Here is an 11154-nt window from a genome sequence, read left to right on the forward strand (position 1 = left end):
CCTAGAGGAGAAACCTCTGCGTGTGTCGTTCTCGTGTTAGCCCTGGTAGCGGCGTTTGAGGAGAACACTGCGTGCGCAGAGAAGTGTTTCCTTCGGGTGGAACTGCCTGGGGAGACGGTGGAGCCTGAGTCCTGTGTGAGCGTGGCTGGGGATGGTGAGGGTGCAGACCGGGCTGGCCTGGTTCTGAAGTGAGCCAGCGAGGCATGCGGTGAGTACCGAGTAGGACTGTCACAAGCATAGCAGCACGACCGGCTGAATCTTCAGTCTCGCCAACCCGCAAAGATCCGTAGAATAGGCTTAATTAAGGAATATACCTAATCACGCACCCGCGCGTGCTCGTATCCCCTGAAAGCGACCCCGAATAGTAGCTCAATAGTACGCAATAGTGAGTGAATAGTGGCTGAATAGTGCCGCCACCCATAGGTGCTCCACCCACTCCCCGGTATATGTGTGTGTGTATATATATATATATATATATATATATATATATATATATATATATATATCTTTGACGTAGCTAATAGCCTAATACCATCTCAATAATCTCTGCATAACACATAGTGTTGAATGGTGCAAAAGGATGTGTACTTTTTTCTCCCTCCGCTAGAAGAAGATCATATAAATTGATAATGCAGGGCGATAAGAACACATGAAAGGAAAAATAGCATTACCGGTTGATTCTGTTATATGCTACCGCTGTGAATGTCTTTGTGGCTTTCACCTTCACCATTGCTTGATTGTTCTTCCTAACATTTTTTCTTTGAACTGACTGAATGGATTCTTTCGTCCTCCTTTTTCTTCTTTGAATCTAAATCCATCTTCCTATGCATCTTCTTATCTTCCCAGCCTTCGGCTTGGCTCTCAGGCTCTCCATGTTCTTTTTTGTTGCGTCCTCTTTCCTCAAAGATGTTGAGCCAAGTTCGTTTCCAAAAATGGTGAATTGAGCCAAAGGCATCGGTGGATCGGGTGGTTCAAACTTCAAATGCCGCCGTGACCCGTCACGTGGAGATAAATGGGATTACCACCACGCGCACACTCGGTTTGCACACGGCACACCGCACACAGCAGCAGCGCCAAAACTCCGATGGGCCCGCGGAGGTCCCGCCTGACGGCCCGACCGACGTCGTTCCCGCGCCGCTGCTCGTGAGTAGTGGCGGCCTGCTACACTTGCCGGCCCAAGAACACTCACGACTCGTCGTCCGTCTTCCTTCTCTCGCGCCGTCAGCCACACGGAGTCGCCCGACGCACGTCACCTGCCCGCTCGACACACGCCGCCCTTCTCCAGGGGCCGCCCGACGAATAGCCGCCACCGCTCACACCGCCGACACCTCGCGGCCGAGCGGGATCCCATCCCCCGGCGCCCCCGTTGTGCGCCCGCGCCACCCGGCGCCCCGCGCGGCTCGCTGGTACTACTGCTGCTATACTCACACAGTCATACTCCTTCAAGATTAGTGGATTAAAAATTCCTGCGTGCTCTGTTTGATTCCCTTAATTTGGTGCCTGTTGTCCGATTTAGCTTCATCAGTTCATCTGATGTTGCTCGTGCTCCTGCCTGCTCGTGTACGTTGTGCTCTAGTTTGGTCTTGCAATTCGGATCGACTTACACTATTCAATGTCAAAGAAATGATGGTTTAGTGTTTACGTGTGCTAGTTAGTGTTGTCGGGCGTACAACTGCTTCCGCAGTTTGTTCTTATGTCATGCGTTTGGTGTCCCATGGTAGCTCTGATTAGTTTAGCCTGAAATCAGGGCTTAATATGTCATTTTTTTGCTACTGCTATCAGAAAATTGAGGCATGAAGAACTAAGACATTGCATTGCCTTTTCAGAATTATTTGTGAATTTGAGGTATTATGAGACCTTCTAAATATATTACTGTACTTTTAGTTATTTTATACTTGTATACCGAATTGTTTGGCAAATTTTGTAGTTTTCTTTTCCGATTGTATATTCGATTACACCGAATTCATATTGGAGTATCGGTGACATACCCTGGGCCTGGGTCCGCCAGCTGTCCGGTTCAGTTCCTGTCTACTTCCCTTGTTCTGAATCTTAAGATAAATCCATCTTCATCTTGCCTTGGGTTGCAGGGCCTCAGGAGGAATAAGCAACGGTGAGCTGGAATATGGCAGAGAAAGCGAATGGGAAGGAGGACACCAAAAGGACAGGACTGGAAGGAACAGGCCTGCCGCTACAAGGCAGTTCCCATGGCAACCTTCGCAGCGCCGGCAGCGACCAACAGCTGAGGCAGTTGCTCGATTCGCTTAAATCCTCCAAGTCCCCTGTAAGTACAGATGCTCCTCTGCACTCACGACCGATTCACCGAATGAACCAAACGGCCTCCAGGTTCTTTTTATTGTAAAATGTTTCACTTGTAATCGACAAGGGAATAAGAGCGAAAGGGAAAACAGTGTGTGGCTGTGTGCAGTGTTCTTAGAAGTTAGAACACAGATGAGCTATCATTTAGCACATGGAATTTTGTTTTTAACTAGTTTATTTTGATTAAATCTCTTTGGCATGTTCTTTTGCAGGCTGTGGTCAACTATGGTGCCTCATGGTATGTTACCGCTCTTGCTATGTTTTTTTCATAGGACTTAATTCAGGAATTGGAGACGCACAATATTTGGCATTTGTTCTTACTATTGTTTTTTGCTCGAATTTGATTGTGTTATAAACGATAGTCTTATGCCCATGTGATTTGATTCTAGGAGACACCACTTATCTCACTAGTTTGCTGTTAATCTTCACTAGTTTTTTTTTATGTTGCAGTCATTTCGGGATGTAACATCTTCAGAGTTGATTACTGTCATGGATTAAGTTAAAATCTGTCAAATGCTTGATTCGGTGCTAAAATTCTGTGATCCCGTATGATACCTACCAAGTCAAATAAAGAACAGTTTCACTATTTGGCTCCGTTATCAATACAAATTTACAAAGCTAGAGCATCTACCGGTAACCGTATATGGGAATACCATTTGCTTCTCTTGGCTCTGTATGATTAACCAATCTGATTCCTGCCTTGTATGTAGGTGTCGTGTTTGCAGTCAGATTCTTCCATCCTTCTGCAAGTTGAGCAATGAATTCGAGAATCTTACGTTCATCTATGCTGATATTGATGAGTGCCCTGAAACAACACAAAGCATACGCTACACCCCAACCTTCCATTTTTATCGAGATGGAGAAAGGGTTGATGAGATGCTTGGCACAGGAGAGGAGAGATTACATGATCGGCTTTGGTTGCATTCTTGATGGTTATTTGTCACTAGCTTCCGCACCCACTGTTCTCATGAACCGTTTATGTTGAATGTGACTTGGATTTTGTTTTTTAAAATTTTTGTAACTAGTAACGTTGTTCTATTTTTTTATGGCCATATTTACTAGAGTATATTCAGCATATACCTGCTGCTCTTGTCTAGCTCTCGGTGCTTGTGCCCAAGTTGAAGATAACAATCAGAAAACGAGCTTCTGAAACAACAAACACAATTCGATGCGTTGAATCATGGTTAATATCTGATGGAAATGCGCATCTAACACTGCTGGTCATGGAGACTGGATTGTGTGAGATTAAAATAAGCAGTTCACTTATTTACCAGGCGCTACTGCTTAAATTAACCAGCCCCCTTTTCATTTCAGAACGAACTTACATTCAGCAGTATTCAAATATTGCGAAGTGAATGCATCGTTCAGGAATCAGGAACCATACAAAGAAGAAACAGCCACAATTAATTGTTCCCATGGAGCATTGAGAAAACACAAGGGTAATAATTCCAAGAAAAGTCACATTTCTTATCCAGTTTCCTAAAGCCATGTACACCATCTACAATGTTCTTTCAATTTGAGATTACAAAAGTACATCCAACTACAGGCTTCTTCAAGAATTAGTGGTTAAACCGCAGCCATATTAGCTTTGCAGGATCCACATATTTCAGATGCGACATCACAACAGCCTCTCTCTGAAAAAAAAATATGAAAAACACTGGAATCTGGGAGATCTCATTCAAATTGTACTAAGCTAAAGCAATTGCTAAACATTCGATGCAAGTTGGCCTGAAGACAAGTTCAGCAATCAGCATGAGCGAATACTCCATCCAAGTGAACACATTCATTGCCTGGTAGATATCAACTATAGGCAGTCAGGCCCCACAAAAAATCAGCAGTCAGTAATCATGATGCAGTAACATTAGGCTTCATGGATTTTTTCAGCTTTGAGGGGCCAGGTTTAGCTCGACTCCTGTTACGTTCTGCCTTAATGGATGCAATCACCGCATCTGCCCCAGGACCAAGGCCTTTCCTGCCAACTAATTTCACCCCCATTTTTTCACAGAGGTAATGCAACCTCATGTCATCACCTCCTCTAACCTCTCTTAACTCCATAGCTTGCTGTCGTGATAGCAATGTGTAAACATAAAGTTGCTGTTGCTGGTTAAAATGTGACTGGAGCTGCTGGAACAACAATTTGTTTGAGTGGTTCTGTTCTGCCTTCGCGCCTTCAATTGCATTTTTCTTTCGCTGGCCACCAAATTCTACCTTTAGAATAGCTGGGGATTTCGGATCAGAAGCTTTTCCTCCGAAAATAACGGAGAAGCTCCCAAACTCCAAATCTGGTTGCCTAAACAAGTCCATTAGTATAGTAGCACAAGCCTGCGTGTTTGTTGATGAGCTTTTGTCCACTTTAGTCTTTGCTACTCGTGCATTGGCATGGAGTGTGATGTTGGCAGCCTCTCGCAAACCACTGATAAAAGCACCGTGCATTGTTGCTGGGTAACGTCTCGTGGTAGCCTCACCAGCAAAGAAAAGACGCCCATCACCAACACTCTCGGCTAATATGTCATAGTCATCTCCAGATGCTCCAACAGCAACATGAGAATATGAACCTAGACTGAAGGAGTCAGTGCCCCATCTAGTGCAAACACTCTGTAGAGGATCAGGAACCTCAATCCCTTGTGGTTCATAGATACCTGTGGACAAAAGGTGCATCTTTTAGATAAAAGCCCAGGGGTTTAAGCAGTCAAATCCATTTATATGACATGAACATAACTGTATATACTTCAGGATATCTTTGGAAGTGAATAGACTACAGATTATGTATTAAAGTAACTCCTGGTTTGGCGAGAGGTGCTGAAATACTACATGATGCAGAGTAACTTGAATAGTGATGCAAAGTTTGTTAGTTTTTTTTGGAAGAAAATCAAACTTTGATTGTAGAATATTCTCACCTCTTAGTATTTGAAGAACTGAGCTGACAGCATCAGTTGGCGGCGTGGTTTCAAAATTGTGAGCAGCTTCACCAGCAACCAAGGCCATCAGCAATGGGCCACCAGCCACCGTCGCATAGCTATAGAACAGAAAGAACTCCCCGCGACGCCTTGGATCTTCAACCAGATGCCCGAATGTATCTAGGTCAGTGCTCCAGAAAACATGTGGAAACAGCATGGCTACTTTGTTCAACAACCCAAATCCAAGCCTCTTAATACTATCAAGCTTCCTCTGTGGCAACTCAGGTAAAAACTTGATGCCTCCATTCTTCAGAACCCCAAGTGAAACTGTGCACAGTGCCATGTCCCCTTCATAGACTTGCCCTCCATTGACAACCACCTGCACCCCATCCCCTCCATATCGTATAGTGTGCACCGTCCTCTCATAAACAATCGGCACATTCTCTGCCAGGGCTTGCACAAGTCTCCCATTGCCACCAGGCAAGAAGCAGTGATCCCCGCCCATGTCATATGGATCATCCTGGTCCCAGAACGCAAGGCTCAACCTCGACAACAATCCCGCATTGGCATACTCAAGATTTGCTAGATGCCAATTGAACAAGTTCTTCTCCTCCTGTGTGGAGATGCCTCCATCTGCCTCCCGTAATGTCTCGAGCGCAGCACCAAGCGAAACATCCACTGCCACCTCCCCCATAGATGTCCGCAGGTTGCTCGACTTATCAAGAAGCTTGTTAAATGTAATCTCTACTTTCTTATCCACCTCTGGATCAACTGGTGATCCATCCGGCCGGTATAGTGGGCACTTGTCTCTAATCTTGTGCATGGGCAAGCCGAGCTGCTTAGCCACAATTCCCAGCGGGTTACCAAACGTTCCAGTAAGCACGCTGCCGCCAAGATCACCAGCAGCTGAGCGCCCACCGCCTTCCATCTTCTTCGTGTACACACGGCCACCGCACCGCTTGCGGCCCTCCAAGACGATAACCTTAAATCCGAACGCCACCAGCTGCCGTGCCGCGGCGAGCCCAGCAAGGCCCGCACCGATGACAACGACGGTGGTAGGCCTCGTGGGCTCCTTGGGGATGCGCTCCTTGATGGCCGGCGCGACACCGAAGTTAACGTAGCTGTGGGAGACGAGGAAGGAGTAGGCGGCGTTGAGGAGGTGCTCACAGTGGGGAGGGATGAGCGTCGCAAAGGGCTCCTTGGCGAGCCAGGAGTCGTAGGTCTCGCGCCACCGGCAGAGGAGGTGGTTGCGGATGAGGATGTAGTTGACCTGCTCGATGCCGCCAACATCGGAAACCACGCCAGCCTCAATCTCCTCGTCGGTGAGGGAGTCCGCCGGGAAGCCCGCCGTGAGCGCGGTGAGGGCCTCCGCGGTAGGCTCCCGATTGATCACTATGATGTCGTCGGCGGCGGAAGCAGGGGGTGGCGGCTGGGAGGGCGCCGCGGGAGAGAGGGCGGGGGCGGCCGGGGACCCGGAGGGGACCTTGCGGCGGAATCCGGTGCGCTTGCGCTTGTTGGGGAAGGCAGGATTAGGGAGGACAAGGGTGGGGTTCCGTGACGGGGTGGCGGTAGGATCTGGGGGAAGGGAGGAGACGAGGGGGAGAGGCGCGTAAGGTGGCGCCTGGTCGGACATGGTCGCCGGCAGCGTGCGTCGAGGGGCGACGGCGGCGGCAGGGGGGCACCTGCTCGATGGGTTTAGACGCGAGAGCAGCGTAGTGCAGGTGGAACAGGCGCTAAGCCTTCCTTTTCCGCCTTCAGGCCAAGATTACGTAAAGGGTCAGTTACGCCTTCGAAGGTGTCTGTCAAGTACTCAAGTAATCAAGTCCAGTCTTCAGGAATCACTATCTTCCAGGGAGGTTCACATATGTGCTTACAATTTTACAAAAGAGAGAGGTGCATATTCACTTCTTCCGAGTCTCTGGCTTCCTGCTAGCATCATTCAACAGCAACTGATGCAGAAGAAGTTTCTGATCACATCTTTCAATTAGTTTAGAGCAACCAGTTTGGGGAAGAACACCATGTATGATTGCAGAAAGTGGAGCTCTTTATTTCAAGTTGCTTTGGCAAGCCAAACTAGAGATATATACACATTGCTCACCATTGAACGGCCTTCTTCACCCCAATGGACATAGAATTACAAAGAACAAATCAACATGCAAGAGATTCTAGCATGGTGAATGGACCAGGCCATACCAGAAGTTGTACTTTTACACGGCAGCAGTACACGAGGCAACTACATGGCGGCAGTACTCCTGTTGCCAGCTGCACTGCCCGTCCTCAACATTATAACTTCACTGCTATTTGTGCGCTTGTTGTGATTCTCCAAGTTATATTTGCCTGAAAAAGAATCCATGAAGACACCGAAGAATGAGATCAGGGGATCTGCGCGTGCACTGTTGATAGATAGCTTCAGGTATCGAGATTCAGTGACTGGAAATTTCAGCAGCCGCTTGTACCCAATTGTCGTGGCTTCAACAATTGTTTGCCACAGTTCATCTATGAGGATATCCACATGAAACTCAATAACACGCTGTCCCAGCTGTATAGGCTCCTGGAGCTGGAGCACATTGAAGGAAGCAGATTGCCCAAGGTCGAAGAGCATTTCCCAGCAGGTTTGCCCTTCCTGCGGAGCCCAGTAGGAGTATATGCTGTCTTCAAGCACATTGGAGGGTGCAAATTGCAGATTATCCTGCCCACCACGGACACTGTTTGCTGTGACAGTGGCATTGGCAGCAAAGTTATGAGAGAAAATTGTATGCCGGATCTCAGTGAATTCCTGAAGGACTTGCATGTCTTCATCGGAAATGAGGCCAGATGAATTGGGAGGGACATTCAAAATGAGGAGACAGTTTCTACCAACTGATTTGTAGTATATGTCAAGCAGAGTTGTCGCGTTTTTTGGTTTCTCTGAGGCATGCCAGAACCAACCTGGCCTGATGGAAACATCACATTCTGCAGGAACCCAGTCTTGCCCATAAGGATCCCCACAGCGTGAGTATCTGGCAATACAGTTAGCATTTTTAGTCATACTGAATACGTAAAAGCAGGATGATATCAATAACAAATGATCTTTGTGGCTCTGAACCGTTTATTTTATCAGATTGTTCTGAAGAAACAATAACAAACAATTTTCTCTTTCATCAAACTCACTCAATGCAGAACAGTGAAAGTTTATGGAGTTACCTTATTGTCAATGGCACCAATTCTACATGCACATCAACTACAGGTTATATCATGTTGAAAATTTGCCACGCCCAATGTTATCATACAGAACTATACTAAGGAGGGTTTTAACTAAGTTCAATGAGTACCAAAATTCTATGACTAAATAAGTAAATATGTTACATTCGAGAAAAATGACTAAATATGTCGCATTCGAGAAAAATAACAAATTAAGTCCATACTCTTATAGCTCATTTGTCTCTCTTCATTCCCTGACACAGTGCAACATTCATAAACCAAACCAACGAGTCTACTGTTCCGATTTTGAAACCTTTTTGCTATAGGACCATGCTGGAAATTTAATTTGGTGCAGATATTGCAGTGGACACTTTGTGATACACAGCCATCTAAAAATAATGCTGACACTAACCAAATAACAATGGTCTGACTTTATAAAGCATCATCCTTAAAGTTCAAATAGAAGAAAAGTACAATATTTATTTACACATAGCATTGCGATTATCTACTTTTGCAAGAGTACTTGCTCGAATAAGTCATCATTTGTGATCAGAGAAGATAGAATTATAGCACCATGCTTTGAAGTAAAGGTTAGAGGTCTGGCCCCATCGAGAATGTACTATGGTAGTTTAACTTTGAAGTGGGTTCAAAGGAACAATTGAATAGCTATCTCACTCCAAGTAAGTATGCAGTCATAACTGAAACGATCGATGCATCAAACTAAAAGGCTATGTCTTCCAAACACAGAGATTGTCTCCTATTTAATAAGAACATCATATAGGCCCTATTTATCCCTTTTAATAATAATCTAGAAATATACTACTAACAAAGCCGAAATTCACAAATGAGATAGATTGTATTGAAATTTCGTCCACACTAGAATCTTGACAGAGGTATGGCTCATGTGATGCTAAGCTGAGAAACAACGACAGACAGGCAAATCTAACTAGTCTTATTTTGAAACATAAATCTAACTAGTCATTGCATTACTTACTCAGCAATGGTGTGCCCAATTGTCACTGAGCTTTTATTGAAGGTAGACCAACAAGTATAACCTGCAACCCCTACCTCGTCTCCCACCCATCTAGTGTCCGGTCCAGCATCTGAGAAGATAACTACCCTTTGTTGTAGCTGATGTATAAGTGAAAACCAGGCATCAAACATATAATCCATCTTCTTGGCATCGCCCTTTGCACCATCAAGCCAAACTTCCTCTACCTCTCCATACCTGCATATTTAAAGGAGTGGTATTTACATTATGCTAAATGCAGGAAATGAATAACTGTGTGTGCGCAATGCCGAGTAGAAAGTATATGAATGCTACCCAAATACTGTGGAATCTGCAATGTACTCAAAATTAACTCTATATATCCCAGAATTCGAAGTAATGCATGCAGTAAAGTGCTAAACAAGAAAGATTGAATATTACTATCATGGTGATAAAGTGCAGCAGACTATATCCACAAGAAATGCTACAAAACCTAAGTCTTTTCGTATCATACGGCACCATAACTAATCATTGATGATCGCAAATCGAATATGCCATCAAGGAGGCAAACTAATCAGCTGCTTCTATTGCATATTCTGCAATCGAACAAGTAGGTGGTTGTTTTTTCTTAGTTTCCAGACACCGAGTCGCACAACCACATCAAGATCACGATTTACACCAGCTGCATCGGAAAATTCACCTGCAAAAGCCCCAGCGACAACCACAACAGCAATCATTCATTCATTCTTCAGTTCAAACGCAAGAATTATCACACCTGGTCAGCAGTTCCGTCATCTGGCCCATGTAATGCTCATTGTACGGGACGGTGTCCCCATACACCGGCTCGTGGCGGTCCCACGGTGAGAGGTACAGCCCCAGCCCAACCCCCTCCGCGCGCGCGGCGGCGGCGAGCTCGGCGACGACGTCCCCGGCCCCTCCCCGCCACGGCGAGGCGGCCACCGAGTAGTTGGTCAGCGCCGACGGCCAGAGGCAGAAGCCGTCGTGGTGCTTGGCCGTGAGCACGACGCGGCGGAACCCGGCCCGCGCCGCGACGCGCGCCCACTGGCCCGCGTCGAGCGCCGAGGGAGCGAACACGGACGGGTCGGCGCGGCCGGTGCCCCACTCGGAGTCCGTGAAGGTGTTGGGCCCGAAGTGGAGGAAGAGCGCCATCTCCGAGAGCTGCCACCGGAGCTGCGCGTAGGACGGGACCGGCAGGATCGGTAGAGGCGGCGGAGTCGCGGCCGCGGAGGCAGTGGCGCCATGGGCGCAGAGGAGGAGTAGGTGGGCGAGCAGCACAGGGAGAAGTGCTGCCATTTTCGTCAGAAAGGGGCGTGCCGCGTGCCGTGTGGTTTCAGAGTTGACTGGTTTTTCTGTCATGGAATTGGCTTGGAAGGCGTTTCGGTGGCTCTGCCATTTTTCTGTCCTCTCTTGCCATCGCCGTCGTCCGTCGATCGCCTGCGGAGTCTTGAGCGCTGGAAGCTTAGAACCGGGGTGCTTGAAGTGTACATCCAGCGGCCAACTGAACAAAAAATCTTATCCTTACCCATGATAAAAGTGTCGATGTGCTGGTCAATAATTTGTTAAATAATGCATCAACTTATACTCGGAACCTTTCTCTATTCACCACCGTGCCGCGTCTTGGACTTCTCTGCATGTCATTTTTCATCGATCAAAGGGGTCTACAGTTCGTAGTATAAAGATGGACGTGCTCGGATACGGAGGATATTTAACTATTTGTCATCTACGTAGACGACACTTCTTTAGCTGATATTC

At 46.8% G+C, this 11154-nt stretch overlaps 2 protein-coding genes across 2 annotated transcripts; one reads left to right on the plus strand and one right to left on the minus strand.

The window, feature by feature from the left end:
- Positions 1 to 1225: 1225 nt before the first annotated feature.
- Positions 1226 to 3393, plus strand: LOC117862963 (thioredoxin-like 3-3). Its single transcript, XM_034746521.2, has 4 exons — positions 1226 to 1406; positions 2088 to 2281; positions 2529 to 2554; positions 3027 to 3393. Exons 2-4 carry the CDS (start codon positions 2123 to 2125, stop codon positions 3244 to 3246), a joined length of 405 nt encoding a protein of 134 aa, XP_034602412.1. The 5' UTR covers positions 1226 to 1406; positions 2088 to 2122; the 3' UTR covers positions 3247 to 3393.
- Positions 3394 to 3759: 366 nt separating this feature from the next.
- On the minus strand, positions 3760 to 10876 carry LOC117862965 (lysine-specific histone demethylase 1 homolog 3). The gene is made up of 5 exons (XM_034746522.2): positions 10157 to 10876; positions 9388 to 9621; positions 7451 to 8212; positions 5214 to 6445; positions 3760 to 4955 (listed from the first exon to the last, which is right to left on the minus strand). The coding sequence occupies exons 1-5, from the start codon at positions 10756 to 10758 to the stop codon at positions 4162 to 4164; spliced, it is 3624 nt and encodes a 1207-aa protein (XP_034602413.1). The 5' UTR covers positions 10759 to 10876; the 3' UTR covers positions 3760 to 4161.
- Positions 10877 to 11154: the final 278 nt, after the last annotated feature.

Source organism: Setaria viridis, chromosome 7, assembly GCF_005286985.2.
Source record: "Setaria viridis chromosome 7, Setaria_viridis_v4.0, whole genome shotgun sequence".
Taxonomy (NCBI): Eukaryota; Viridiplantae; Streptophyta; class Magnoliopsida; order Poales; family Poaceae; genus Setaria; species Setaria viridis.